The sequence below is a fragment of the Schistocerca gregaria genome, chromosome 2 (assembly GCF_023897955.1).
Source record: "Schistocerca gregaria isolate iqSchGreg1 chromosome 2, iqSchGreg1.2, whole genome shotgun sequence".
Taxonomy (NCBI): Eukaryota; Metazoa; Arthropoda; class Insecta; order Orthoptera; family Acrididae; genus Schistocerca; species Schistocerca gregaria.
In genome coordinates, this window is record NC_064921.1 from 644,819,512 (window position 1) to 644,835,043 (window position 15,532).

A 15,532-nucleotide genomic window follows, 5' to 3' on the forward strand; every position below is an offset into this window, starting at 1 on the left:
TCATGTGGCAATGATCATGTCAGAAACCTTTCCGCATGAATCACTTGAGTACAAATGACAGCTAAACGAATACACTGCTCTTTTATATCTTGTATATGTGATACTACCTCCATCTGTATATGTGCATACCATTATCCCATGACTTTTGTCATCTCAGTATATATTACAGTATGAGGACATTCTGTACGATTAAATAATGTACACCAAATCATGGCAAAATGGTAATTTGCAGAAATATTTAGCCCATAGGAAACCAAGAAAATTTTTCCTAGCTACTTAAAAAATATATAGCATGAGATTCATTGGGATACACCACACAAGATTCTAACTGCTCTTTTCTGTGCAGTTAAGACTTTCCTTATAAATCATGTGCAACTACAGAACATTGGGCCATAATACATTATTGGATGAAAATTCTGAGGCCAAGTTCTCTATGTTTAAAGATGTTCATTACTCTTAGATGTGCCATTATCATACTGTAGAGTATTCCCTGAGGCTATAGGATTATATATGGATGGTGTTACAATATTATGGCTGACAACTATTCAGTCATTTTCTGGTGAGTGTTTCACGCAGGAAATTTTTAGTGCGTGTCAGTAAGTTTACACCAAAAACTGGTGCAGAGACAGATGTGCACAACTGGCCACTGCATGAATCCCTCTGTCAAGTTTAGTGCCCTCTGTCAAGTACTGGTGTGTATGAGGCCACAGGTGCATGCATGAACTGATATTGCATGCATAGCCCATTCAAAACTGAACACATGTAGTTAAAAATCAGTGGCCAAAATTTTAAAATTAATTATCATCAAGTATATATATTTTTTTTCTTTCATCTGCATCTACATCTACATTTATACTCTGCAAGCCACCCAAGGGTGTGTGGCGGAGGGCACTTTATGTGCCACTGTCATTACCTCCCTTTCCTGTTCCAGTCGCGTAGGGTTCACGGGAAGAACGACTGTCTGAAAGCCTCTGTGCGCGGTCTAATCTTTCTAATTTTACATTCGTGATCTCCTCGGGAGGTATAAGTAGGGGGAAGCAATACATTCGATACCTCATCCAGAAACGCACCCTCTCAAAACCTGGCGAGCAAGCTACACCGCGATGCAGAGCGCCTCTCTTGCAGAGTCTGCCACTTGAGTTTGTTAAACAACTTCGTAACGCTATCACGGTTACCAAATAACCCTGTGATGAAACGCGCCGCTCTTCTTTGGATCTTCTCTATCTCCTCTCTCAACCTGACCAGGTACGGATCCCACACTGATGAGCAATAATCAAGTATAGGTCGAATGAGTGTTTTATAACCCACCTCCTTTGTTGATGGACTACATTTTATAAGGACTCTCCCAATGAATGTCAACCTGGCACCCGCCTTACCAACAATTAATTTTCTATGATCATTCCACTTCAAATCGTTCCGCACGCATACTCCCAGATATTTTACAGAAGTAACTGCTACCAGTTTTTGTTCCACTATCATATAACCATACAATAAAGGATCCTTCTTTCTATGTATTCGCAATACATTACATTTGTCTGTGTTAAGAGTGAGTTGCCACTCCCTGCACCAAGTGCCTATCTGCTGCAGATCTTCCTGCATTTTGCTACAATTTTCTAATGCTGCAACTTCTCTGTATACTACAGCATCATCAGCGAAAAGCCGCATGGAACTTCCGACACTATCTACTAGGTCATTTATATATATTGTGAAAAGCAATGGTCCCATAACACTCCCCTGAGGCACGCCAGAGGTTACTTTAACGTCTTTCTGGAGATATTAAAGAAAGCACCACGTCCCAAGCCTTACCAGGTTTTTCCACAGGTTCTTTAATAATAGAATCCTAGAACCAATGATTTTATCTTGGAACTCTTCCATTTTGGTCTGTGTTTGCATAGAAAACAGTAATATCAGAAAATTGAGTCAGCCGTCATGCAATACACCTTGTTATCCAGTTATTTATTTATAAAGAAATAAACAAATAACAAGGTGTTTTGCATCAAGGGGAACTCAATTTTCTGATATTACAGAAGCCCAGAAAAATTTCATCATAGCCAAGATATTTTATGGAAGATTTTGAGGAGAGGACACTCAGTTTGGCATGACGTAAATTGGAAATCTTTTGTCACATGTATATAATATAATACTTTTGCAGTGTGGCCTCACAATGAAGAAGAGCTGTCACAGTTTTTACATCATCTAAATGCAGTTCGCAACACTATCTAATGTATGGTGGAAATAGAAAATGGTGGCTGTGTGCAGTTTCTATACCTCTTAGTTATTTGGAAAGTAGATTATTAATTAAGACATTTTGTTTACTATAAGCCCACAAATACAGACTATATTTGCACATTTCTAGCTGTCACCAACCTTCACAAACTATAGAAATCCTTTGAACATTGTTGCAAGCACATGTTATGTCTGATAAAATAATTTGTAATGTAAGTACAACCTGTGTTCAAAGTTAATTGATATTCTGTAAATCAGATGGCACAGTTTTAACATGGAAGAAACATGACCACCAGAAGATGAAGAGGAGTAGAAACTGTTCATGTCCAGGACATTCCTATCATTCTTTGATATTAGGCAGAATCTTAAAGAAACTTTACATTACATAATTCATCCAGGCACCTACGAAGACTTGTGCTCTTCTTTACTTTGTGAAAGATGATTTAGTTTTGCACACAGCTGAAATCTACAGAATACTGTCAGTATAGAAAGGCTTATATTGGTCAGATCACATGCAGAGTACACAAAAGGTGTGTGGAACATGATTGCGACCCTCACCTTTCACAGCCTAGTAAGTCTGCAATAGCTGTGAATGAGAACTGTATCTCCATAAGACAGTCTATCGATTATTCTGCCACAGAAATATTGGTCACAATGAAATACTCCTAGGTTTCAATTATTAAGGAACCTGTCAAATATGTGCAAATAAATCACTATGGGTGCAATAATTAATTTTAAAATTCTGACCAATGAATTTTAACTCTGTGGGCACACAATTCAACAGAATGTGAGTTACTGTTATAAATGCATCTGCACACCTGAAAGGCTCAAATGGCTGTCAGCTGAAATATCATAGTAAAATGTCAACATCATCCACCTGCAATCTCAAAATCTCAAGCTGTCAAAACTTCAACAATCACATTTTGTACATCTCTTTCAAGATTTCCTTTGTGGTGAAATCTACCTAGTTTCATATTATTTTTTAGTGAACACACCCTCTCAGTCCGGAACCGCACGACTGCTACGGTCGCAGGTTCGAATCCTGCCTCGGGCATGGATATGTGTGATGTCCTTAGGTTAGTTAGGTTTAAGTAGTTCTAAGTTCTAGGGGACTGATGACCACAGATGTTGAGTCCCATAGTGCTCAGAGCAATTTGAACCATTTTGAACGCACCCTGAGTAAACGTTTGATTTTAGTGACTTACAAAGTTTCAGTTAAGTAGTTACTTGGAAATGAAAAACAAATCATACACAATTATTCACCATACAAAAGATGGAGCCATATTATTGACATATAGCAAAGACACTGCAGATGATATGGATCCGATGATGTTCCCCGTGTGCTGGAATTACATTCTTAATAAGATTTTCTGTTTAAATGATGGCTAAATACTTATTGTTGTGGTCTTTAGTCCTGAGACTGGTTTGATGCAGCTCTCCATGCTAATCTATCCTGTACAAGCTCCTTCATCTCCCAGTACCTACTGCAACCTACATCCTTCTCAATCTGCTTAGTGTATTCATCTCTTGGTCTCCCTCTACGATTTTTACCTTCCACGCTGCCCTCCAATGCTAAATTTGTGATCCCTTGATGCCTCAGGACATGTCCTACCAACTGATCCCTTCTTCTAGTCAAGTTGTGCCAGAAACTTCTCTTCTCCCCAATCCTATTCAATAGCTCCTCATTAGTTACGTGATCTACCCACCTAATCTTCAACATTCTTCTGTAGCACCACATTTCGAAAGTTACTATTCTCTTCTTGTCCAAACTATTTATTGTCCATGTTTCACTTCCATACATGGCTACACTCCATACAAATACTTTCAGGAACGACTTCCTGACATTTAAATCTCTACTCTATGTTAACAAATTTATCTTCTTCAGAAACGCTTTCCTTACCATTGCCAGTCTGCATTTTATATCCTCTCTACTTTGACCATCATCAGTTATTTTGCTCCCCAAATAGCAAAACTCCTTTACTACTTTAAGTGTCTCATTTCCTAATCTAATTCTCTCAGCATCACCCGACTTCATTCGACTACATTCCATTATCCTCGTTTTGCTTTTGTTGATGTTCATCTTACACCCTCCTTTCAAGACATGGCTAAATACTACTGTCAGGTAATGATAATGAATAAGATAATGTGCACAAATTGAAGTCAGTCTATCTTTTCCACAGTAATGTTGTATATTATTCATAGACAGTAAAATGTTAAATTTCGCATTTTCAGCTCATCCTCCATGTTGCCTGGCATGCTCTAGTTGTTCCTGCAGCTAGTATGGTCTTCCATTCACAAATACATGCCTGGTTAATAAAAAAGGAATATTCTGAAATAACAATATTATGAAAAGACAGATTGCTACTCTAGAAACAGTGGAGATACGAAGTCATAAGCAGGCACAACAAAAAGTCTGCTAAACAACTAATCTTACAGCCACAAAGCATTCTTCAGGAGTGGACAATATGCACACACACACATTTGCGCAACAACTCACACACACATGATCAATGCTTCCTCCCTTCACACTAACATCCCTAATTCCCATGACCTTACTGCTATTGAACATTACCTTTCCCAATGCCCAACAGATTCCAACCTTCCTAGTCACCATGAGCAATTAAATCCTCATCCACAGTTACTTTTCCTTTGAAGGCATTACCTACGAATGAATCTGGGGTATGACTATGGGCACCCATATGACACCGTCCTATGCCAACCTATTCAATGGCCATCTAGAGGAATCCTTCCTAAGCACCCAGACCCCTAAACCCCTCACCTGGTTCTGCTTCATTGATGACATCTTTGTGATCTGGATCAAGGGTGAAGACATTCTATCAACATTCCTCCAGAACCTCAACACCTTTTCCCCATTTGTTTAAAGCACCACATTTTTATTCTGGCAGAAAGATGGTAACTCTCATTCTCCATACTTTCTTTTTTTAATTACATGACTGGCAACTCACATGTGTCATTATTATGTTTCCATAAAATGATGTGACACATGAAAATATAGTAAGACAATATTTGAAAATTGTAATTATACATCTAATATAATCACTTCTATTATGCATTTAAATAAAATGAAATAATAAAATGTGTAAGATTCTTCAAAATATAACCTTTAAAAAGCTCAATGTATATATGAATAAGTATATTTATATACTATATAGATTGACTTTACATACCTGTAAGAGTAGAATTGCTTACCTTCACTGACAAATCTTTACTTCCTCAAAGCACAATATAAAATTGAAGCACTATGTGACAGAAATCTCAAGTCTGTCAAGCTGGTCATGTAAAACAGCAGGATATAACCTAATACAAATTCAGTCCAACAGGCCACATCACCATGTAGATAGTTTGCTAGGTAAGTTATTGGTACAATTTGAAAGGTGGTCAATTTATAAGACTCTCTCCTACATGGTTCCCTTCACAGTGAGCCCTACTGACTTATTGCCTTTAATCATCTGTTTACTACCCTATGATTGAACAGTTTTCCTATATCAGATCTAAGAAGCATTAATTTTTAATTTTAAACTAATGTATTAGTTGTAGTTTGAACACAGTTCACATGTAAGTGTAAGACCAACTGTCAACACATCTTGTATTTGTAATAACCAATTACAAACATTTCACTGATAAATATATATATTTTACACAGAAAAAAACTGCATGTAAATAGGGTACTTTTATCTCATTACCTTATAAACTGATTCTTAATTTCACTGTACTATTTGTAGTTCTTTAAATGCTGAGTCACAAGTTACAGAAGTCTTTTATTGTTGTTGCAGAATTTTTGAAAATGGAAGCATGTGGATACAGAATGTGATTCAAGAAAACAAAGGTTACTACATCTGTGAAGCTATCAATGGTGTAGGAAACAATCTGAGTAAGACAATTCACATTGTTGTGCATGGTTAGTATCCTGAGTTAGGTTAGTAATGTACATTAATATTATATAAATTCAATTTTTCTGTGTTATTTAAAGATGACAATCCTCTATATTCTGTTTCAGTGCCAGCAAGAATTTCTAGAACATTTCAGAATGTAACGGTTAAAAAAGGTGAAACAGCCATTTTGGACTGTGTTGTAGAGGGAGATAAACCAATTAAAATAAACTGGCTGCTTGGTAATCATTCATCTGTCCTAAACTTTCACTCTAAAGTGGACATCACTGAAGAAACCATGGACTTCAAAATTCATTCAAAGATGACACTAAAAAATGCATTACGAAGTGATTCATCTTGTTTTGTGTGCAATGCTACTAACAAATATGGAAGTGATCATTCAGAGTTCTACTTAATAGTGCAAGAAATACCAGATCCACCAGCCAAAGTTCATTTGACAGATTTTTATAGTCGTTCAGTCAATATTACTTGGAAAGCTTCATACAATGGAAACAGTCCAATAAGAACTTACATCATCCAGATCAAGAACTCTTCAGGTGAGGCAATTTTAGAAAATGATATCATATACAGATAAAGTACTAAATTAAAATACTAATATGCTAATGATTCCATCTCATAGCTTCTACAAAAATATATTTAAGTGATACACATATCCCAAAACAATTAAAACACATGGCAGAACCTGGCAATGGAAACTCTGGGTAATAGGTAAAATGCGAATAATTTAAGGAGTGAAGGTAACAACTCACTAAATGGTAGAGGCGTTTAGTCACTGAAAGAGACAACAACAAGACTGAAAATTTTGTGAGTGCATACACACACACACACACACACACACACACACACACACACACACACCTGTATGCTTGCACTGCTGTACTAGACAATTAACAGGATGATAAATAAGAAGTTTACAAACAGCACACAATAAATGAGAAACTTATTTTTTTCCTTAAAATATTCTCAACAATGTAAATCCAGTTTTCCTTTACAACATATGAGAGACAATTACAGTGGAAGCTGAGAGAAAGTGTGGCTAACATCTTGTGCCAGGAAGAGAGATATCCATGTACTGCATGGGACTTAATCAACAAGCATTAATCGACACTTAACAAGGTGCTAGAAGAAATACTGCAAAATTCTTCATTCTGTCACCAATAAAGCAAAACAATAGTTGCAAGGCAGATGATAATAGATCCATATCATTGACCACCAAATTCCATGAATAACTGCTAACAACAGCACAAAATGCAGTGGCAAAAATAGGACCACAAAAAGGATATCTATGTTTAAATATACATTCATATTCTGCAAACAATTGTGAATGGCATGACAGATGATACTTTTCAATGTTTCATGTCTTGTGATTTCTTTCTGCTCTACACACATTTAGAACACAAGAAGAATGAGTACTCCAATGCTATTGTGTCCACTGTAATTTGTCTAATTTTGTATTTCCCCAGCATCCTACAACAAAACCATCTACCACCTTCTTTACTTGCAACTGAATGTATGGGATCATTCCATTTCATATTTTCACAAACTGGCACATTTAGGTTTTTGCATGAGTTGATTGACTCCAGTTATCTGACTTATTGATACTGCAATCATATGATACTATGATTTTACATTTTGTGAAACAGGCAATTTTATATATGGTCAGAAAAGAAGTCAGAGCATCAAAAAATAATCAAGGTAGAGTAATTTTGGGAGTACATTTGTCTTTGTAACATAATTAAGCGATTAACATTGACATGCTTACAAGCGTGCATTTCATTGTACAGATGTTAGATGTCAGTTTGTATGTTGCACTTGACTGGGCAATACAGAAACTGTTAATGCTGGTTCTGGATAATGCTGGTGTTGTCATCTTATGATGTCCTGTAAGTGCTCAATTGGAGTCAGATCTGGTGTTCAAACAGGCCATGCAACATAAGGACACACTGTAGAGCATGTTTGGTTCAACAGCAGTACATGGGCTAACATTAATCTGTTGGAAAACACCCCCTGAAATGTTGTTCATAATGGCAGCACAACAGGTTGAATCACCACATTGACATACAATTTTGCAGTCAGGATGCATGGGATAACCACGAGAGTGCTCCTGCTGTCATACGAAATTGTACTCCATACCGTAACTCCAGGTATATATTTAGGAAGTCTAGAATGCAGGCAGGTTGGTTGCAGGCCCTCAGCTGGACTCCATCAAACCAACAGACAGTCATCACTGGCTCCGAGGCTGAAACAGCTTCCATCAGAAAACACAACAGACCTCCATGCTGCCCTCCAATGACCTCTCACTTGACAGCACTGTAGTTACAAATGGCAGTGGTTTAGGTCCAGTGGAATGCACACTACAGGGCATCTGGCTCAGAGTGGCCTTTAAAGTAACCAATTTGTGGCAATTCGTTGTGTCACTGTGGTGCCAACTGCTGCTCAAATTGCGGCTGCAGATGGAGTATGATGCACCAAAACCATACATCAAAGATGATAGTCTTCCTTTTCGGATGTGCCACTTGGCTAGCAGGAGTCCAGTTTCTTGTGACCTTACATTATTGTGACCACTGTTGCCAGCAATCGGGCACAGTGGCTACATTCCTGCCAAGTGTTTCTGCAATATCATAGAAGGAAGCCCTATTAGATGATCTTATTCAAACTAAGTGATGCCTGATAATGATGTCTTCATTGCCTTAAAAGCATCCATGGCTAAAATCAACTCATCACATCCAATCTTAGAGGTAACTAACATTCATGATTGTTACAGAGTGTATTTAAAGCAAACCTGGTTTGCATCCTCATAGTGGCACTACCAGAGCCACTCTTACATGGCTAGCATGAAATCTGAATAGATATCATCTTTCATATGTAGAAATGCATCTACCAACTTTTATTCATATCACACAACTCCTTCTTGGTGTTGTGATTCTTTTCCTTCAGAGTATTTTTGAACAATTAAAGGAAGTTGCATATTTTTTGCCACTTTGTAAAACTATGGTCATCTGACTGTATACTTGTACAGCTTTTTGTTGTCGTACTTCATTAAAAATAACTCCATCATCAGCAGAAAGTTTAAGGTTGCTGACAATATTGTCTGCCAGGTCATTACCATACAACAAGAATAGGAAAGATCTCATCTCATCTCATCTCATTTCCCTGAGGCAAGCCTGTGGGTAGATTTCCTTGATGCCTCTCCTTCAAAGCTCGCATGCTGCATCCTTGCTACCAAGAGATACTGAATCCACACTCAAATTTTGTGATACCCCATATAATCACACACTTATTAATAATTTTTGGAGTCATACAGAGTCAAAATATTTTTGTATGTCAAGAAATACTCCATTCACTTGTCTGCCTTTATCCATGACTTTCAGGCTATCACGTGAGAAAAGTATAAGTTGGGTTTAGTATACTCAATGTTTTCAAAATCAATATTGTTTGGCATGAATTGGAGCATCCTGTTGTGTCACTAACACGAATATCTATATTACTTATCTTTGCAGTTGTGCTTCAATTAAATTGGAGAAATACTCATGGATCTCCCATTATAAACAAAATATCTAAAAACAGAGTTCAGCATATCTGCATTTACTTTTCTACCCTTAATTTTGGTTTCTGCATCATCTATATGTGTATACTAACTTTGATGCCACTGGTAGACTTTACAAATAAACAGAATTTTTTCATTTAGCATATCTCTATGAATAGACATATTCTTTCTTTTACAGCTATTTTGCAGTATTTGCGGTTTCTGTACAGTGACAGTATCTCTCAGAGAATCCCTCCGACCATGAACTGTTCTGCTAATTACACATCTATCCAGTGCTTTGTCAATTATTTTCTAAACTTGAGTTACAGTTATCACCATATAATGAAGATGATGACATCTTGAGCAACAGAGAGAGAGAGAAAGAGAGAGAGAGAGAGAGAGAGAGAGAGAGAGAGAGAGAGAGAGAGAGAGAGAGAGAGAGAGCGGGCACTAAGTTTTTGAACAAAGCCTTCTTCACAAAATAGAGGAAAACACACATACATTCACACAAGCACACACACTTCACGCACACATGCCTACTATCTCTAGCAACTTTAGCCTGACTGCAACTGTCGCATTTAATTAAAGCAGCAACTGGGAGTGAGGCAGGGAAAGGGGAAGGATAGCAGAGTATAGGTGGCAAGATGGAAGATTGCTGTCTGGCAGTATGTGCAAGGACTACTGTAGAAAGTGGCAGGACAAGGCTCAGGCAGCATTGGGAGGACAGGGGGCAGAGTGGGGGGCGATGAGAAAGAAGAGGAGGAGACAGGGAACAAGACTGGTGGGTATGCTGGCAGAGACCAAACATAATGAGGGTGAGAGGACATCAGTTGAGAGGTGGTTATAGGATAGAGGGGGAGAAAATTTTTGGTTAGAGGATGTGGGGTCAGTACGTTATTGTAGGGTGAGGCAAGGATAATTTTGGGAGTGGAGAATGAGTTGTAATGATAATTCCCACCATATCCCTGTCAAAGACCCAGGTGCGAAACCTGCCCAATCCATCCATCCAGAACTTCCTATTCAATTCATGCCCTACCCCATGACAGGCTAGGCCACTTGTATAATCTCTGCAGCAATTAGTTGAAGACATGAAGTCTGTAAATGAGTCCATTATCATATTGTGCTTCTTTATTTGTAAAGGTCTGTCTTGATCACACAAATTTTATAAATCACTATTACTGGTTTTTGCTACTGCCATCTTCAGATCCGTGGCACCATTGAGATTCCATTCCCGAGGTGTTATCAACTATTTAGTTCTTCATTAACAGTCACTGTTTTGTTAATTGCCTTACAATTATGATTATGATTGTGCTGGAAGGTTTTGATTTATAGATGTTATACTATTTTTAAATGTTTTATCCAGGCTTCTACACAACTGTTTATTATTTACTTTACCAGGGTAGGAGCTTCCCATTATTACACTTTATACCATTTACATGGATTTTAAGTCTGAATCTAATTCCAAATATTGCATGCCAGTTCATGTTTTATTGTCAGACACTCAGTTTGCCATGTAAAGTAATTTTAATTAATGATTATGCAAATTCCATTTCAAATATTATATTTATGATAGTTGTTGCTCATGTACCCTAGCTACAGTGCCTCTGCTGGTCTCAGTTATTTGTATAAATACCAGACACATCCAGGTCATCACCAGCATTTACTATGTATAAATACCAGACACATCCAGGTCATCACCAGCATTTACTATGTACCTACATATTTAGATTTTATGTTGATACCTATCTTCGAATATTTTATGGTATGTATGACTGGTATGCATGACTGTCAACCATACATATATTTATTTTTTTATTTTTTATTTTGTATGACCAGGTCTGTTATAGATCTTGCTTCAACTAACTGAATTTAGTTGGTTACATTACTGCTTTTTTTATTTGTAACAGATCTGAAGATGGTTGTAGCTGTAACTGGTAATAGTGAACCATAAAATTTGTGTGATCAAGGCAGACCTTTACAAATAATCTGCTGCAATCACTATGTAGGTTTTTATATTAGTATAACTACCAATCAGCTGCTTACCGGGATGAACAGTCACCACCAAACTGCAGCCAAAAACAAAGTGGACCACCCAGTTGTACAACATTTAGCTGAACATAACACGCCAGATTTTAATGGTTGCTTCACATCCCAGACCACCTGGATGCTCCCTCCCACCATTATCTTCTCTGAGCGGCGCAGATGTGGGTTACCCTTACCACAACTTCTCTGTCCCCAAAACTGTCAAAGCCTCAGCCTATGATAACCTACTGTCCCCACACACTCCACCCAATGGTTTCCAGTCCCTCTGTTCTGTAATCTCCCCCCCCCCCCCCCAATTCACATCCCTTCACCCTCACTGTGCTCACTCTCTGCCAGTGCACCTACCAGTATTTTATCCTTCCCCCTTTCCTGCCCCACTCCAAATTGCTGCTTTCATTCAATGCAAAAGTTTTAGTGTGGCTAAAGCAGCCAGAGATAGAGTTTGTGTGTGTATGAAGTTTGCCTGCTTGTGTGGAAGTGTGTGTGTTTTATAAAGAGGACACACGGTGAAAGCTTAGTGTGCAACACTCTTTTCATTATTCCTGTCTGCAGCTCAACATTTCATCCTAACAGTGAGTAGAAATCTATCCTTTTCATAACTGTCAACATTCCAACCTGGACCTTCCATTGTTTGAGCTACTGTTATGCTACATGCTCATGCCTGTAGCTAAATGTTTAGAGTTATTCTTTGAGATATGACACTACTGTCTCTTTATCTGGTTCAGTTAATATATAAATCTTTCTACTTTTTTAGTCATCCTTCATGCTTCCGTAATCATTGTTGCTTCAACTGTCTGATGGTTACTGATATGGTAATCATTGTTGCTACAACTGTCTCATGGTCACTGATATTATCCTCAAAGGGGTCAGGAGTATTCGCAGCCTTTACATCTGTTAAAAGTAGTGTCTACTGAAAGCATTTAGTTTTGTTTCGCAGGATGTCTTATCACATTCACCACTTAGAAAGCTGTAAATATCCCAGTCAGTTGTTGAATTGTTAATGCCTCCTACAATGATGAAGTATGACTGGAAAACAAATGTACTAGCAAGCTAAGGTTTTCTCAAAGGAGGTGAGTCTGATGGTCAGTAGGCAGATCCAGTTATACACTGAGGTACCAAAGCGACTGGTATAGGCATGCGTATTTAAGTACAGAGACATGTAAACAGACAGAATACAGAGTTGTGGTCAGCAATTCCTATATAAGACAAAAAGTGTCTGTTGCAGTTGTGATATTAGTTATTGCTGCTGCAACAGCATGTTGTCAAGATTTAAGTGAATTTGATAATGGTGTTATAGTCAGTGCATGAATGATGGGACACAGCATCTCCAAGGTAGAAATAAAATGGGGATTTTCCCATATGACCATTTCACAAATGTACTGTGAATATCAGGACTCTGATAAAACATCAAATCTCCAACATCGCTGCGGCCAGAAAAAGTTCCTGCAAGTACGGGACCAACAGTGTCTCAGGAGAATTGTTCAACATGACAAAAGTGCAACCCTTCTGCAAATTGCAGCAGATTTCATTGCTGGGTCATCAACAAGTGTCAGCGTGTGAACCATTCAATGAAACATTATCGATATAGGCTTTTGGGTCTGAAGTCCCACTCGTGTACCCTTGATGACTGCATTACACAAAGCTTTACACATTACCTGGGTCCATCAACACTGAGATTAGACTGTTGTCCAGTCAGATAAGTCTCTTTTCAAATTCTATTGAGCAAATAGATATGTATGGGTATGGAGACAACCTCATGAATCCATGGGCCCTGATGGCAGTAGCCATTCAAGCTGGTGGAGGCTTTGTAATGGTGTGGGCCATGTGCAGTTGGAGTGATATGGGACCCCTGATACATCTAGATATGACTCTGACATGTACGTAACCATCCTATCTGATCACCTGCATCCTTTCATGTCCATTGTGCATTCTGACAGACTTTGACAATTTCAGCAGGACAATGCAACAACCCACATGCCCAGAATTGCCACAGTGTGACTCCAGGAACATTCATCCAGGTTTAAACACTTCCTTTGGCCATCAAAATCCCCAGACATGAACATTATTGAGCATATCTGGGATGCCTTGCAACATGCTGTTCAGAAGAGATCTCCACCCCCTCATACTCTTAGGGATTTATGGACAGTCTTGCAGGGTTCATGGTGTCAGTTCCCTCCAGCGCTACTTCAGACATTAGTCGAGTCTGTGCTACATTGTGTTGCGGCACTTCTGCGTGCTCGCAGGGGCCATACATGATATTAGGCAGGTGTACCAGGTTTTTTTGGCTCTTCAGTGTAAGTTTATGTCTACCTTTGATACTGAGTCTTACTCAAACAATCTCACCTGCAGCTTCAAATTCCATCTTGATTTAACTGAGTTTCTTACCGATTGTGATGAATAAACCACTTCTGTTTCTCATAATACTATGCTTTTGGTATTTGGTTATATTTACTCCAAAAACCTAACTGCTGTCAATTTTGGGTTTTGACCAGATTTCTGCATCTAGAGTTAAAATATGCAGTCAAATGAAAATCAGACACATGAAAAAAGGAAGCAAACTATTTATTATCATAAAAGTAAGGGGCATAACTATTAATACATTTATCCCTCTATGAGACAACACAACACCATCATCGAAAATGTCTGCATTTGCTTACATAACCATGATTGTACCCAGGCATGCACTCCCAGTTTAGCTACAAAGCACCTGCACAGAATCCATACAGTCCACATCTCTTCCAACATGATTTCCACTTGTTCGCAGCCCTGAAGAAAGACATTCATGGCCATTGTTTGCTTCTGATGAAAAGGTGCATGCCTTGGTACAATCCTGATTCCATATACAACTGACAACATTTTTCCATGAAGGCATTGTCTTGTCTCACACTGGGATAAATTTATTAACAGTTATGGTGATTGCCTCTGAAATAATAAACAGTTTACTTATTTTTTTCTTTTGTCTCACTTTTATTTGAGTGCAGCTTGTAAGAGCTCCCCTACTTTTTTTATGTGCATCATACTCTGGGACTTTTAGTGGATACTTCAGCAGTTGATCACCATTATTTTAATAATTTATCTGCTTAACTTTTGTGCACCACACACAAACAATTAGCCTCTTTCCTCATAGCCTTTCATGCAAAGTGGACACCTGCCCAATTTAGGGAGCCCTACTGTTGTTCTTAAACCTATGTCACCAGTCTAGAAAGCATTTTCAGCTTCCTGTGAGCAAGGCTGGTCTTTTCAACTTCCACTGTCAGTCACTGGAATGATCCAAGTAAGACGTAAAAATCTATACAACAGGCAATGGCTGCCAGTACAGCATCTTTGACATGTCAAATGTGGCCCCAGTGTTACACACAGTGTGTGCAGGGTAATCAATCTTACCCCTTGCTACCATTTCCCTAAAGTGTACCATTATTCTTTGAGCATCTGAACTGCTGAATATTACTATATTTTACAGACTATAAAACACATTTTTATCTTCAAAAAATTGCCTCCGAAATTCAGGTGCATCTTATACTCAAAATTAATATAAAAATATCCAGCATTTGATTTAAAATTCCTGACAGTCTTAAAAGTGGCCATATATACAATGCTGCACGAGAGCCAACATTGGATTCAACTGGCAGCAGTACACACATGTGACATGCATGAATTGCGGGGATTTGCAAGTTTGCTAACACTGTCTCCCTCCTGCTCCACCATCACAAATACAGAATACTGTCTACCTATGATATGTCATTGCAGTCTGTGGTGCCAGTGAACTCGAACTGAAAGTGTTTTGTGTTATCAGTAACAGTACAATACATTAGTTAGTAGCTAATTT

The 15,532-nt window shown here is 38.2% G+C and overlaps 1 protein-coding gene across 1 annotated transcript in view; it reads left to right on the top strand.

Moving 5' to 3' along the window:
* Nucleotides 1–15,532, top strand: part of LOC126335916 (Down syndrome cell adhesion molecule-like protein Dscam2) — a 217,596-nt gene that overhangs the window by 55,456 nt on the left and 146,608 nt on the right. Inside the window, exons 7-8 of the mRNA XM_049999389.1 lie at nt 6,021–6,145; nt 6,245–6,673. Of these exons, the coding sequence (XP_049855346.1) occupies nt 6,021–6,145; nt 6,245–6,673 (554 nt within the window). The remainder of the gene's footprint in view (nt 1–6,020; nt 6,146–6,244; nt 6,674–15,532) is intronic.